General features: G+C 49.8%; 3 protein-coding genes and 1 long non-coding RNA gene across 10 annotated transcripts; 2 read left to right on the top strand and 2 right to left on the bottom strand.

The window, feature by feature from the left end:
- Positions 1 to 193: 193 nt before the first annotated feature.
- Positions 194 to 2,085, top strand: MDP1 (magnesium dependent phosphatase 1). 4 transcript variants are annotated; one of them, XM_047861431.1, is made up of 6 exons: positions 576 to 741; positions 855 to 915; positions 984 to 1,094; positions 1,435 to 1,542; positions 1,633 to 1,728; positions 1,883 to 2,085. In XM_047861431.1, exons 1-6 carry the CDS (start codon positions 705 to 707, stop codon positions 2,028 to 2,030), a joined length of 561 nt encoding a protein of 186 aa, XP_047717387.1. In that variant the 5' UTR covers positions 576 to 704; the 3' UTR covers positions 2,031 to 2,085. The 4 variants fall into 4 exon arrangements, with proteins under 4 accessions (XP_047717385.1, XP_047717384.1, XP_047717387.1 ...); XM_047861430.1 differs by having other exon boundaries at positions 581 to 741; positions 1,633 to 1,718; XM_047861428.1 differs by having other exon boundaries at positions 285 to 741; positions 855 to 1,094; positions 1,633 to 1,718.
- A 78-nt stretch (positions 2,086 to 2,163) lies between these two features.
- CHMP4A (charged multivesicular body protein 4A) lies at positions 2,164 to 6,616 on the top strand. Of its 2 annotated transcripts, XM_047861434.1 has the most exons (7): positions 2,164 to 2,299; positions 2,495 to 2,633; positions 4,261 to 4,410; positions 4,499 to 4,676; positions 5,419 to 5,527; positions 5,698 to 5,833; positions 6,267 to 6,616. In XM_047861434.1, the coding sequence occupies exons 2-7, from the start codon at positions 2,522 to 2,524 to the stop codon at positions 6,323 to 6,325; spliced, it is 744 nt and encodes a 247-aa protein (XP_047717390.1). In that variant the 5' UTR covers positions 2,164 to 2,299; positions 2,495 to 2,521; the 3' UTR covers positions 6,326 to 6,616. The 2 variants fall into 2 exon arrangements, with proteins under 2 accessions (XP_047717390.1, XP_047717391.1); XM_047861435.1 differs by lacking the exon at positions 2,164 to 2,299 and having other exon boundaries at positions 2,505 to 2,947.
- Positions 6,617 to 7,214: 598 nt separating this feature from the next.
- Positions 7,215 to 9,849, bottom strand: TSSK4 (testis specific serine kinase 4). Of its 3 annotated transcripts, none has more exons than XM_047861427.1 (4): positions 9,531 to 9,613; positions 8,963 to 9,205; positions 8,184 to 8,547; positions 7,215 to 7,758 (listed from the first exon to the last, which is right to left on the bottom strand). In XM_047861427.1, the coding sequence occupies exons 2-4, from the start codon at positions 9,172 to 9,174 to the stop codon at positions 7,576 to 7,578; spliced, it is 759 nt and encodes a 252-aa protein (XP_047717383.1). In that variant the 5' UTR covers positions 9,175 to 9,205; positions 9,531 to 9,613; the 3' UTR covers positions 7,215 to 7,575. The 3 variants fall into 3 exon arrangements, with proteins under 3 accessions (XP_047717383.1, XP_047717382.1, XP_047717381.1); XM_047861426.1 differs by having other exon boundaries at positions 7,300 to 7,758; positions 8,963 to 9,177; positions 9,531 to 9,849; XM_047861425.1 differs by having other exon boundaries at positions 7,303 to 7,758; positions 8,184 to 8,577; positions 8,963 to 9,177; positions 9,531 to 9,848.
- Positions 9,850 to 10,239: 390 nt separating this feature from the next.
- Positions 10,240 to 14,478, bottom strand: LOC125167380 (uncharacterized). The gene is made up of 2 exons (XR_007152773.1): positions 13,774 to 14,478; positions 10,240 to 10,512 (listed from the first exon to the last, which is right to left on the bottom strand). It is a non-coding gene; the product is annotated as an uncharacterized LOC125167380 (long non-coding RNA).
- Positions 14,479 to 14,570: the final 92 nt, after the last annotated feature.

The following is a 14,570-nucleotide window of genomic DNA, read 5'->3' as shown; positions in this document are numbered from 1 at the left end:
CTTATCAGCTCAGGAGATCTAATTATTGTCATCTCTTCCCAACCCCATAATTGGTTTCGTGCTTGTAGCTTGAAATTGGCCATGATAGGAATATTTACAGAAGCCAAACAATACAAATCAGCCCCTCCCCCCAAACTGGTTGTTACACATGTACCAGTGTACTACTGATGTAGGTAGCAGAAACCAGGAGAGTGAATTCTCTCCCATTGTAGCCCTACTGGCCATTTGGGCCCGATTCAAGAAAGGCCTCAAGGGCTTCACAGACACTACGATGTTTATGGCTGGAATGCGGGGGAGGGCTCTGGGTTCTGGAGAGAGGCGGATTCGGAGAAAGGTTGAGTGAAGAGTGAGTGACAAAGCTACGGATAACTTAGGTCTCAGCTGGTAAGATAAAATGAGAGAGGTGTCGGATGAAAGGGCTCCCTTCCCTGGCGTCTCTAGCCGATTCCCGCCACGCTGGGTGGAGAAGAAAGGGAAGAAGGTGTCTCGGAGAGATGGACTACTGCGGTCCCGTGGGTGGTGGCGTGGGCACTTAGCTACAGTCCTTCCCCTGCTCCGCCGTCAGGAGGCGCTCTTGCGCGGCCTCCAGACCCACGGCCGCAGCTCCGCACGGCGACGCTCTAGTCACTGTTTCTCTAAGGCAGGAGGGGCGGTTTGCAGCCGCAAGGGCTCGCCTCGCATCGCGCAGCCTGCCAGCGCCGGTCATGACGCGGCTCCCAAAGCTGGTGGTTTTCGATCTGGGTGAGGAACCGGCCCGGGGAGATTTGCGGCGTGCTCTCCTTTTCCAAAGCCCCGCTGCAGTTCTCGGGGCCCTGCGCGCTCCGAGCCTGAGCCCTCCCTCCGTCCTCCCGCAGATTACACGCTCTGGCCGTTCTGGGTGGATACGCACGTAGACCCCCCGTTCCACAAGGGCAGGTGAGGCGGCGCCGGGGAGGCCGGGTCCGGGCGGGCCGGCCTCCGCTGAGCGCGCTCTCGCCCTCCAGCGACGGGGCCGTCCGGGATAGGCGGGGCCAGACAGTCCGACTGTATCCAGAGGTGCGTGACGTCCTGGAAAGGTTGCAGGGCCTTGAGGTACCCGTCGCGGCCGCTTCACGGTAAGGAGAGCGACTGAAAAAAAGCTGTCTGTCTCATGCTGAGAGACGCATGCATGAGGAGGCGTCTCGTGTAACCCCTTGGCTACAAAAACTTTGGCGGTGCAGATTTGCACGTATTTGCATATTTTTCTAATTGTACCCTTTCCTGTGCCTTTTATTTATTAAACCTTGACTGCCTTAGCGCCGCCTGTATCAGACGGGAAGCCTAGGGAATCGAATAAGGACCGAGGGTGCCTACTTATCCTGGAAAAACAGCAAGTTGATTTCCCCTTGGTTAAACATAACTTGGCTTGCAGCCCCTGGCCCTGCTGATCCCATCTATTATTACACCTTTTTGCAGAACAGGGGAGATTGAAGGGGCCAACCAGCTACTGGAGCTCTTTGACCTTGACAGATACTTTGTTCATCGGGAAATCTACCCAGGCAGCAAGGTCACCCACTTTGAGAGGTATGCAGAGATAAGGTAGAAGCTGGGAGGCCAGAGAGGCTGCAGGAGCTAAGAAGCCAGTGTGGTCACCCACTGCCCCGCCTTGCACAGGTTGCAGCAGAAGACAGGAGTTGTCTTCTCCCAGATGATCTTCTTTGATGACGAGAAGCGGAATATCCTAGACGTCAGCAAACTGGGTACAGAGTGGTGAGATTAGCCTTTTGGGGAATGAGGAGAAAGTTCCTAGGAGCGGTTAGATAGATAGGTCCAGGATGGGTAGCTTGCATGCAATTTTTGGGTGCACCCAAAAAAGGTGAGAGTAACAACAGGCCTGATGAAATGTGGCTTCTTTTCTTTCTAGGAGTTACCTGCATTCATGTCCAGAATGGAATGAATCTTCAAACCCTAAGTCAGGGACTGGAGACATTTGCAAAGGCCCAAGCTGGGCCCTGAGGCCCAGTCCTGTGGATGAGCCTCATTTGAAACATAAAACTGAAAGGAAATCATGAAGGCATTTTCAGGTGTATTTGTAAATTATTAAAGTATGTTTGTGTGTGACAGAAATCTTCTGGCTGGTTTTTGTTTTTCTAGCTTCGTAGCCGGCAATGGCTTTTCGGAGGTGCCAAGACCAGAGCGAGTGGAATTAGACTTCATCCAGCTCTGCCAAAGAAACTTGTGGCACACCCGACTGTGGCCCCCTTGTGCTCAATCCGCGCCCCAATTCCTGAATTCTGTCAAGGGCCAGGAGAACTCTTCCACTGGCCCCAAGAAGTGGGATGTAAGACCCTGCACATTCCCTTTCAGGAAAACAAATACTGTGCTTTTTGGGGGGTGGGGCGGCCTTTTTAAAGAATCAAAAACGGAGCGGCCGCTTTAAGAGGAGCGAATGGGTTGGGGGCTGGTGGCTCGGGTCACGTGGCAGAAGTGGCCTCGTTGGCTCACGTTGATGATGTCGCCGCGGTGCCCCATGGAGGGATTGGCCCAGGCCGGTCTCTGAGCGATGAGACCGCACCCTCCCGGGAGCCAGGCGGAAGTTGCAAGAAGCCGCGGAGAGGAGGCAGGAGAGGCAAGGGTGGTGGAGATGAGTGGTCTCGGCAGACTCTTCGGGAGGGGTGAGCCCGGGTGAGCCCGGTGGGCTGGTGGTGCTGGCCAAGGGGGTGTGGGGAAGGCCATGGCCCCCGGCTGTCGCGAAAACCCCGTCCAGGGCCCAGGCCTCCTCACGTGCCAGGAGGCCCCGCCTTGTCGGGCTGTCTGGCTCTGGCTGTCTTCCTTCCCCCGCCCCAGGGAGAAGAGCTCGGGGTCGGGCCGGAACGTGAATGGAGGGTCCCCACTGTTTAGGCTGGGGAGTTGAGTTTCCGACTGTCATCATCTAGTCCTTTCCAAAACACTGGTGCTTCCTCTATGCTGGCCAAGGGGGGAATCCGAGGTGATGAAAAAAGACTGTCTACTTAAAACTCCCGTCTGGTGGGGGGAGACCAGCAAAAACTGGTAATAGTGTCGTGTGGGAACTCCATGATGGAGATGTTCCTAAAAACTAGGGGGAGCACAGAAGAGGCGTGAGGGGTTGTGATCCAGAGGGCTAAGGTATGCCAGGTGGAGAATTGAGGTACTCCAGGGGGGAGGTAACTGTGTGCAAAACAGGCAGGAACGAGTATGGTAGTAATACTTAGGGGAAAGAGGAGTTCTGGCCGGCGGGTGTGTGCGTGTGCGCGCGCGCGCACATGCCCACGCCAGCTGAAGAAGAGGAAAGTAGAAGTGTGGATGGAGAGGTGAACAAGGGCCAGGTCAAGAAGGGCCTTGTATGTCTCATTAAAGTTTTAGATTTTATCTTGCAGGCAATGGAGAGTGTGAAAGGATTTTAAGCAGGCAAGGGCCTGCCTTATTAATTTTAATTACTGTCAGAAGTGCAGAAGATGAAGGGGAAAATGGAGATCAGACTTTTTTTTTTTTTCTCTACCCCCTGTACTTCATTCAGTTTGAGGGTGTGGAGTTAGGACCTTGGGCATCTCCTAGGACAGCAAGTGGAACAGCGATTATAAAAAGTGACCAAACTCCAGTGGGGATGTGCTCATAGGAGGGCCATGCATATGTGGCAGCAGGGGGTATATGGGAACTTTGTATCTTCCACTCAGATTTGCTGTGAACCTAAAACTTCTCGGGGGCGGGGGTTGGGGGGGAAGGCTGGGAATGACTTGAAAGGCAATTTGTTTTTTGTTTTTTGTGTTTTTTTATTTATTTTTTTATTTTTTAATTTTTTTTTAACGTTTATTTATTTTTGAGACAGAGAGAGACAGAGCATGAATGGGGGAGGGTCAGAGAGAGGGAGACACAGAATCTGAAACAGGCTCCAGGCTCTGAGCTGTCAGCACAAAGCCCGACGCGGGGCTTGAACTCACGGACCGTGAGATCATGACCTGAGCCGAAGTCGGCCGCTTAACCGACTGAGCCACCCAGGCGCCCCGAAAGGCAATTTGCAATAGCAAAGAATACTGGATTTGGAAGTCATACTGCCACATTTCAATTCCTGCTCAATTCTCTCTAGCTGTGATTTTAAACAAATGATTATTTAACACATATATGCCTGTTTTTCACATTTGTAAAGTGAAGATAGTATATTCATTATAGAGAGTCATTTTGGGATTAAGAGTAAGACAGGTGCCTAGCACACACTCTGTGCTCAGTGATTGGTGGCTAATATATTTCCTCCACACAATATGGGCCTGCTTGATTGCACTCCAGGGAAGAAGGAGAAGGGGCCAACCCCTGAAGAGGCAATACAGAAACTGAAGGAGACAGAGAAGATATTGATCAAGAAACAAGAGTTTCTGGAGCAGAAGATTCAACAGGAGCTACAAATGGCCAAGAAGCATGGGACCAAGAATAAGAGAGGTAATGGGGGAGAGGTGCCAACTGGGCGGGCCCAGGTGGGAAGCATAAGGGCTTCTGGCTCTGATGCTCAGGGTGTGGGCTTGGTCAGCTGCCCTACAGGCTTTGCGGAGGAAGAAAAGATTCGAACAGCAGCTGGCACAAACCGATGGGACATTATCTACCCTGGAGTTTCAGCGTGAGGCCATTGAGAATGCCACCACCAATGCAGAAGTGCTTCGGACCATGGAGCTTGCTGCCCAAGGCATGAAGAAGGCCTACCAGGACATGTGGGTACGGGGGGAGGGAAGCAGGGGGCCCAGGCACTGGGGAAAGTAGCTTGGTATTTTCTCTTGAATCTTAAAACCTCTCAGAATGTAAATTTATAGATGTCTGTGACAGCTAGACCTCTGTCAGTCTCCTTGCTTCTTGGAAGCTGTCTTTGCTGGCTGAAGCATTCTAGGGAGGAAAGAGGATTTTCCTAATAAAAAACAATTTTTTAAAAATGTTTATTTATTTTTGAGAGAAAGAAACAGTGTGAGTGGGAGAGGGGCAGAGAGAGAAGGAGACACAGAATTGGAAGCAGGCTCCAGGCTCCAAGCTGTCAGCACAGAGCCCGACGCAGGGCTCAAACTCAAAAGCAGTAAGATCATGACCTGAGCTGAAGTCAGACATTCAACTGACTGAGCCATCCAGGTGCTCCTTTTTTTTTTTTTTTTAATTTTTTTTTTAATGTTTATTTATTTTTGAGAGAAAGAAAGAGTGTGAGTTGGAGAAGGGCAGAGAGAGAAGGAGGGATTTTCCTAATTTTTAAAGATCCTTCAGGAAGAGGAGTACAGCCTATTCTCCCCAAAGTGGCTTCTTGCCAATTCTCAGCCCAGACTTGCTTCCACATAATTTCCCAGGGATCTCTTCTGATAGCCATGGATTTATCATTCTGAGGCCACAGACAGGAGGGTTTTCATCCATGCAAGATGGGAAAGTCAGGAGCGTTGTTGCCTGATTTCATAGCTATATATATCTTGTTCTCAGGGACATTGACAAGGTGGATGAACTGATGGCCGACATTACAGAACAACAGGAGGTGGCCCAGCAGATCTCAGATGCCATTTCTCGGCCTGTGGGCTTTGATGTGGATGAGGTGATTGGAGCAAGGGGTCAGGGAATATTGGAGAAAGCATGACACTAGCCGGAAGGAATGCCCAAGAGAATCGTGGGGCAAATTTGGGAGGGGGGATTCAAAAATGGTATGTTTTTGGAAGTAGACATTTCCTTTCTTCATTTTTAACAGTCTTCTTGTCCCATGTCCAGGATGAACTGTTGGAGGAGCTAGAGAAGCTAGAGCAGGAGGAATTGGCCCGGGAGTTGTTACATGTAGGCGACAAGGAGGAAGAACCCCCCATCAAACTGCCCGGTGTACCTTCCACACATCTACCTGAAGAGCCAGGTACTCAGGGTTATTCTCTTGTCTCAAGGACTTGAGAGGGTGGGATAGATATGGGGAAAGATTATATTCTTCTTACATCCTGCCTCAAAGGAGCCAGGCAGAGAGGGCTGCTGCTACAGTTGCACGGGTTGTTGACTGCATAAGGGTACCTGGCTGAGGGGGAATGAAGACTAAGTCTAGCCTCTGCCTCACTCAGCAAGCTGTGTACCCTGGTGTGGGGCTGCAAGTGCTGGGAGAAAGAAGCACATCTTCCCAATTTGTACAGAGCTGCTCTGGGAATTTGCAGCAGCCCAGCAAGCAGAAGGACCACACCTTTACGTTCTTTGCTGAGGGAGAGATGTTTCAGCAGACTCTCAGTGTCACAGCAGGGGATTATTGACGTTGCCAAAGCCCTAATACTTCTTTCTTTCTCCGGGTATCCTTGTCCCCCAAGCTCCCAAAGCGGATGAAGATGAAGAAGCACTAAAGCAGTTGGCTGAGTGGGTGTCCTGATGTGTCTGGGCTTGTTTTCCTGGCGCTGACTTCATTGGTCTCTTTTCCTTAAGTGCCAAGTGCTAAGCAAAGGAACGTAGCCTTTTGGGGGGGTCCTGCTGAGGGTGATAGTGACCCTGCCTGAAAAAGGGTTGTTGCCCTCCCCTCCCTGGCTCAACTCTGAAAGAGAATGTTGGTGCAAGAGGAGCCCCTTGGCTTCCTTCTCTTTGATAACAGTTACAGTGCCCTTGTTCCCAATAAAATCAGGCAGATGGAACCCTAGTGTTTATACTGCCTCATCTACACCTGAAACTCTTCCCTGGTCGTTGGAGCTTTGTTTCAAGCGATGAATCATAGTGGGAGTAATAAGGGGCATTGGAACATAGAGAAAGTGGGCACTGACAATATCTTGACCTACTATGTTCCAGGCATGTACTGTTTCATCTTTCACATTGGTTTGTCCTAGAGTTGCCTGGTGCTGAGGTTAAGGTTAAACTGCCACCTATTATTTATCTTGGGACCATGTGGAGCTGTCTCTGAGTCTTCTCTCATTGCTTTCCCCCAGTCATGCCTCTGCCAAGACAGCCCCATGACTTACTACTCATTTTCCCTTTGCAAAGCCCATTTTCAAGGGCAGGGAGGGAGAATACAGGGATAAAGGAGCAAGGAGCTTTCCATTATTCAGAACCCATAGCTAACAGGCTTGGTTTGAACTGTCATTTCTGTTTCTAAGAGCAATAGTGTACATGATTCACTCGGATCGTTTCAGTCATGGTTAAGGTGGCATTTGAAGGAAGGAGAAGAAACCAAGGCATTTCACACACCCTAATACCCATTTCTAAGAGAGAAAATAATGCCATCCCTTTGGTTATAAACAGGGAGAGCCATGGCCAAACAGCAACCAGGGCCTCTGCCCCACTGCCTGAACATTTAGAATGCACAGAGATGTGTAATAATAAGCATTTACTTAGAATAATGAAACTTCCCGAAAGGGATGTTCATCTGAGCACCCTCTCCCCCTGAGCCACATGTGAGCTATATACTGAATTACAGTGTTGACTTTAATAGGTGTCAAGATGACCAGTTACAGACTGGTTAGAAATCCACCTCTTGGACTCAGTAGTGTTCCCTGCTAGTTCCCTTGAGGAAAGAGTGTCTTTGACTCCAGCTGATGAAACTAAATCAGGTATAGATTTATTTTTGGTAGAAAAGATCGTTAGCCCCAGACCCTCCTGCTTTGCTCCTCTCTCAACTCCCTCCCTTAACCACTTTTAGGTATTGATTTCCAAGGACTGGTGCCGATTAGTGGTGCTGGGGGGTTGGCACATGGCCTCAAGCAGCCTGATCTCATGGGTGGGTTGCTCAGGCTGGAACTTGAGCACCCAAGGATCCTTGATGATGTCCAGGATGGTGGCACGCTTGGTGGCTTGGCATAGCGTCTGGAAGACCAGGTTCTAGGGCAGGGGAGAGAGAGGTCTTGGCTGAGCTTGCCTCCCATTGTGCCACACAGGCAATGAGCAGTTGGACCTGAGAGAGAAGCAGGATAGCCCATCACACCACTCTGGTAAAAGGGGGTGTGGCCCTGATTTTATCCTGATGAGCCTGGCATGTAACTCCCTGGAGCAGAAGGGAAGGAAGGGTTCCTTGGGGGGAAATCCTTGCCTTATCCTGCTGAAACCAGCTCATCACTCACATCTAAGGTGTGGAGCCCAGGAATGGCCCTTTAAGCTCCCTCCCCACCAACTACTCTGGGGCAGGGGCTACAGTGTGAGACAGTGATGGTGGGGAAGAGCCTCCCCCAGGGTGGGGAGGCCTACATTAGGTATTCCCTCCCTGTGGGTCATCCCTGAGGCCTCAGCCCTCCTGGGGGAGCCAGCACCTTGCACTCCTGGGAGATGGAGTAGTTAGGTGGAAAAGTGACCTCCTTTTGAGTCTCTTTCAGCAGCTTTAAGAGATTGGTGTCATCAAAGGGCAGCCGGGCCACCACTAGAGTGTAGAGGATGACGCCCATGCTCCAGGTGTCAGACAGGAAAGGGTTGTAGGGCAAGCCCAGCAAGATCTCCGGGCAGGCATAAGCAAAGCTGCCACAGTAGGTCCGGCTGAGGTGGGTAAAGCAGTTCATATGGCGGTAAGAAGAGCTACCACGCACAGTCTGGTTAGAAGGCACCATCTTGGCGAAGCCAAAGTCCGATATCTTCACGTTCTCCCACTTGTCCAGCAACAGGTTCTCCAACTTTAAGTCCCTACCAGCAGCAGAAAGGCTGGGGGTCAGGCTGGGGAGAGGGCTTAGTATTAGACCAGGAGCTGAAGGGCCAGGGGTCAGAGGCTAGAGATGGAAAAGGCAAAGTGGGAGACAGGTGCCGTTATGAGGACACAAGGTTGAGAGGACGGAACCATGGAGTTAATGAGCAGAGCCCAAAGGTGAGAGAGGATGGTACCTGGGGACCAGCGAGGGCTCATCATTGTAGTTCACAGAGTGCTGTGTTCACGGTGTGTACTACATAAATGTTCTTGACCAGACAATTAAAATAGGGGGGATGGATGGGCCTAGATAACTGAGGAAGGCCAAGGGAGGGAAAAAGAGGGCAGAAAATGGAAAATATGCATAAAAGCCCCTTGAGAGCCCAAAGGCCCCAGCCTGGGTGGCAGCGCCCTCACCGGTGCACGATGCCCTTGCTGTGCAGGTAGGCGATGCCCAGGGTCATCTGGGAGAACCACTTGCCAGCATGGGGCTCAGAGCAAGCCCCATAGTGCTGGATCCATTCAAGGACGTCACCACCCTGAGCCAGCTCCAGAATGATGTATACTCGGGATGTGGTCTCGATGGCCTGATAGAAGTTGATGAGGTACTTGTGCCGCAGGACCTTCATTACCTGGCCCCGGAAGAGGGACCCATCAAACCTGGGAAGGGAGAACCTGGGCTGTGCTCCCAGCCCTCCTACTGTCCTGCTGCTAACCCACTTAGAACTTTGCAGCAGGATTAAACCCCAGAGGGCTGGTGGTTTGTGGGCAGACCCTATGCTTTGTACTTTCACTTTGTGAGGCGCTGGAGGTGAGTGGGTGGGTGGAAAGAGGTTGAATTTGTATCAAGTCATCTTCCTGCTGCATAGTAAGACATTCACCGATTTGGGGTTGGGGGTGGGGTTCTGGCTCTATCCCCTCCAGACCATGCCCAGAAGTCTTAATGAGCTTGGTACCAGTTCCCTCTTCTACCCCCCTTTCCAACCTGTATCTCACGGGGCAGGAACTTGTTAAGGTAGTCCTCAGAGGCCTTCTTCTTTGAGATGATCTTGACAGCCACCATGATCTTCTGCTTTGTGTAGTAAGCCTCATAAACTGTCCCATAGGAGCCATTGCCAATGACCTTGCCCACCTCGTAACCATACTCCTCCATGACAGAGCGGTAGGCTGAGGTGGGTGGTGCTACCTCCAGGGTGTCTCCCTTCCGCATGGTGTTGGGCTTTCTGAGAGCAGGGAGCTTTGCTACTTAAAAGCCTATTATCTGCTCAGAAAGCCATGAGGGCTAGGGTACCAAAGTAAAGTTAGTCTTTGAAAGCTTGCCTATATAGTCACACAAGTCTGGGATGCTGGGCTCAACTCTCACTAGAAACGTGGAGGGGGAAGAAGGGAGAAGCAGTTCTTTTTGTCTCCACTAGCTGTTGTTACTTCTTTCTCCTCCTGGTTACGGAACTCCTCAAGGTCCCATGTTCCACATACATCACAATTCACCTTCTTTCCACCACTGGCCATAAGACTTGAGAATGAAGTGCACTTTGGAACATATTCCTAGAGGCAACTTCTGCAATTTGGTGAGACTCCCCCCACCCTGCCTGCCCCCGCCATAGATCTAATCCCTTCAACCATTCATGTTTATTGAGCACCCACTATGTACCAGGCTGAGTACTGGGATAAAATAAGAAGACCAATAGAGACCCTAGGCTCCTAGAGTTTTATTATCCAGCATGAGAAACCCACGTGTGAGAATATTACAGAGCATTATAAGGTGTTGTAGAAACATATTCTAAGGAATCTTAACCTTAAAATGTTTTTCTGGCTTAAAACAACCACCTTTTTTTTTTTTTTGCAAGTTGAGCTGGGCTCAGTTGGGTGGTTCTTCCAGCGGTCTCATCTTTGCTGGGATCGTTTGTTTCTGCTGCATATGGTCTCACTATCCAGCAGACTAGCCAGAGTTCCTTCACACAGTAGCACTGAATTTCAAGAGGAAAAAAAAAAATCAGAAATTGTATGATCAATTGAAACCTAGGCTCCAAAACCACAAAGCATCACTTCCATAGCTTTACACCAGTAAAGACGGTTGCAAGATTACAAGGATCACTCGGATTGAAAGGGTGGAATAGATTCCACCTGATTCCACCTCTGAACCTTGAAATGCATTCTTATCTTGCTTTCCATGACCTTAAATTCTGTAGGATTCCTCCTATCCCTCTGGCCACTCCTCACACTTCACTGGAGCCTTATCTTCTCTGTCTGTCCCTTAATCATACTGCAAAGTTTCTACCATAGGTCTTATGTCCTCATCCTTTAGGATCTCCCCCATTCCCAACACCTTATTTATTACATCCATTCTGACTGCTCCTAATCTTGTCTATCTCAGATGTCTCTGGAGTTCCAGATCCAGCATCCAACTGCTTGCTGGATTCACATGGACATGTTTGTATCTTCAACGTGCCATGTCCAAAACTGGTCTGTATGTTCTTGCCCTAGGTTTCCTCTTTCTGTAAGTTCTATACTAGTTGTTTTCAGTTCACACACCCAAATGTCACCTGGACCCTTCCCTCTACCTTGGCCCCTACATCCAATCTGTCACCAAATTCTGTCTCTTCTACCTCCTAAGTATTTTTAACAGTATGTTTCAGGCTCCCGGAGCAGCTGTCACTGCCTTAGCTGAAGCCTCTTTCAGTTCTCAACTGATCGCTCTGGCAAGCTTTCTGCTCCCCTCCAGTCTTCACCCTCAACTCCAAGGTGTAAATCTGATTTTATGCCCACTTAAAAAAATTCAGTGTCTCCCCATTCTCCTCAGGATCAAGTCCAAATTTATATATATATATATATATATATATATATATATACACATATATATATATATATATATATATAAATATTTATATTTATATATTTATATTTATATATCTGACCCTGCTTACTTCTCCAATTTTATCTTTTAACCTACATGCAATGCTACAGTCAAACAGAATTACTTTTCTTTCATTGCTTTCTCTGTCTGGCAAACCCCTACTCTCCCTTCAGGACTTAGCTCATAAGCTGTTTTAAGGACACCTTTACCAACTGCTCAAGAGCAAATTGGATGTTCCTCCCTCCTGGGTGCTCCCAGAGCCCCAATACTTTCTCTGTCACAGTGCCTGTAACTGTGTTTTTTGTCTGCTTGAATCTCCCACTAGGCTGTCAGGGAGGTCAACTGGCAAGAAGAGGGAGATGAAGTCAGAGGCTTGAGAAGAATGGGTTGTGCAGAATAAGAGAGCTGATCTGGAAAATGAACAGGATCACTGAGCAGCACTGGGGGTCCAACTGAGGTTAAAAACACAATTTATAGACACACGATTTTAACACAATGTTAAGATTCATCTTGGGTATAGGTGCTTGAATACTGACAGTTCTTGAATATGAACCCAAGATTAAGGTTTCACTTGGCAGCTGGAATGAAACAATAATGGAAGAGAGGCATCAAGAACACAGTCAAGAATGTGGCTGAAATGATGGAATGCCAAATCTAAGCTGCATGGGTAAGGAAGACAAGCTAGAAAAATGCAGGTTGCAGGGAATGACAGAGATTGTGGTCATTGAAGGGTTAACCTGGATTTAAGACTGGGGGGGGGTGGGGGGGGGTGGGGGGGGAGTGGCACTCAGGAAAGAACAAGGGAAGAATCACATTTCTATCTTCCAAAGCAAAACAACTCCCAACAAAAGATTATGCCATAGACTACTGGTAAATTCCTATTTACTGACAGCCTGCTGATCCTGCTGGCAGGATGGTTCCCAAGTTTGTTGGAAGCCTAATCTACATCCTCGATCTACCAAGATGAGTTGTCCAGGGCACACCATGGTAAGGAGAGCCACACAGCCCCACCCTCTGGATAGTTTGCTGGCCCTTGGATGGGCAGCCTGGTGGCAGCTGTGTTATCATTGTGCAGGGGGTAAACCAGTTCATTTGAAAAACATGTATTAAGCTGCCGACTTTATACAAAAGCACTGCTAAGGATATCAAGATGTATAACTTAGTCTTCCTGTGAGTAGTTAGCAATTAACAAGGAAAACAGACACAGAAGTAAAATAACAGTCCAGTGAGGTAAAGTGCTATAATCAAAGACTGGAAGACGTAAAAGCAGGCTTTATAGGGGAAGCATTTGCACTGTTAGAAGTCTCCAGGCAGGTAAGCAGGGAATGGTAGACTGGGCAGTCCAGGCAAAAGGAGCTACATAAGCTTGTAGACTTGAGAGAACACGACATTCAAGATTCCAGTTTGAACACAGGACAGGGTTCCAAAAGGGTAATGTACCTGGAGAAGTAAAGATCCAGGTCTGACAGGTCTCATATGGCAAGCTTTTAAGAATTTATCCTATGTACTCATGGTCAAATGTTAGTCAAAATCAAAGCCTGTTAAAAAATAATGACCAGTCACCCCCTCCTCTAAGATCCTGATTTGGTGGGTCCCAGGTCTCTATGTTTTAAATAAGCTTTTGGTTCAATCTGATGAGCACCAAGATTTCAGAACCACTGTTGCTGGAAATAGGACACATATTTTTTAAAAAATCATTATAGCAGCAGTATGGAAAATGGATCCAAGTTGGGAGGTGACCAGGACACTAGCAAGGTGGCTATCATTGTAATTTAGGTGAGAGAGGGTGGGACCTGAACCAAGGCAGCTGCAACGAGGGCAAGTATTGGAAAATATTCAGGAAATAAGCAGGGGGGGCTTGGTGGCACTGATCTGAAGAGGATGTCCCCTGGGGACAGGGGAGTGAGAGAGTCCCAGGTTTCTGGCTTCTCTAAATTACTTTTCTAATTACAAAATCCACTGATTATCTAAAAAACTCAATCCCCTACTTCCTGGAACCTCACCTCCTCCTACAGGGAGGTGAGGCACTATTTCTTTACCCAGGGAAAGAGAACCTTAAATCTGCATCCTTACATGTTGCCCCCAAGTGGCCAAACGGAAGTCACTGCCCCTGGGTCTGAGCTTCAAAACTCTCCCAATGGCAGATACCCTTAAAATAGCCAAGACAGGCAAGGGTAAACTTTTCCAGAGTAATCTGCAATATAAAATTGAGAAGCCCAAACGCATGCGCGCGCGCGTACACACACACACACACACACACACACACACACACACACACACACACGTAAATAACAAGAACACCGAAAGAGTCGAACGTATGCCAAGATTCTTTGCCTGCAGGTTAACAATAACCCTGCCAGGCTGCCCAACTCACCCGATAAAAGGGCTGACACCCTGTCTCTTTGCGTGTCTCCGCACCAGACCTGCCTCAGGCTTGCCTGTCTTCGAACATGGGACTGTCATTATTTGGCCGGGGAGGCCTCCAGCACAGCCTCGGGAAGACATTTTTACTTCTGTATTTATTTTTTGGCGGGAGGCCACTCGTGACGGGTTGGAAGAGGAGCAGTGAGATGAGATGCAGATTCCAGGACACTTGCACGTACTGTGCCCTCGATGTCCCAGCACAGCGACGCCCAAAGTCTCACCTCCGCCCGGGTTGGGGGCCATCAACCGCCTCTCTGAGCTCGCCCCCTGCATTCGGTGGCGAGACCCACCGGTTCAGCCGGCAAATGTTCCTGGGCGTCCACTAGGTGTAGGCCCAGCCACCAACCGGGCTCCGTTTCCTGGACAGTTACTGGGCGCGTGCGGCGGGCACGGCTCTCCGGCCTCTGCCGGCAGGTGCCCCCAAGTCTTCCCTGGGACGGGCGAGCGGCCCGGCAGCGACTCTTACCCCAAAGTGGCGTCCGCGTCCCCGCAGCCAGGCCTCAGCCTCAGTCCCTGCCCGAAAGACCGTCGGCGGAGCAGCGCACCGGCCGCAGCATCGGGGGCGTGGTCCCCACTAGGCTCCAGAAAAGGAGCTTTCCGCCCGGCTGAGGTCCCCGCGGGTGAGGCGGAAGTGGTAAGACTGACGTGTCTCGGGCTGCTCTCCAGATCGCCGGGAGGGCCTACCGCGGGGGGACGGGCTAGCCGGGCCTTGCGGGCTCTCCAGAGCTGGGCCGGGCTCCCGACTGG

Source organism: Prionailurus viverrinus, chromosome B3 (assembly GCF_022837055.1).
Source record: "Prionailurus viverrinus isolate Anna chromosome B3, UM_Priviv_1.0, whole genome shotgun sequence".
NCBI lineage: Eukaryota > Metazoa > Chordata > Mammalia > Carnivora > Felidae > Prionailurus > Prionailurus viverrinus.
The sequence above is the reverse complement of the archived record's forward strand: the minus strand, read 5'-3'. Positions and strand labels throughout refer to the sequence as shown.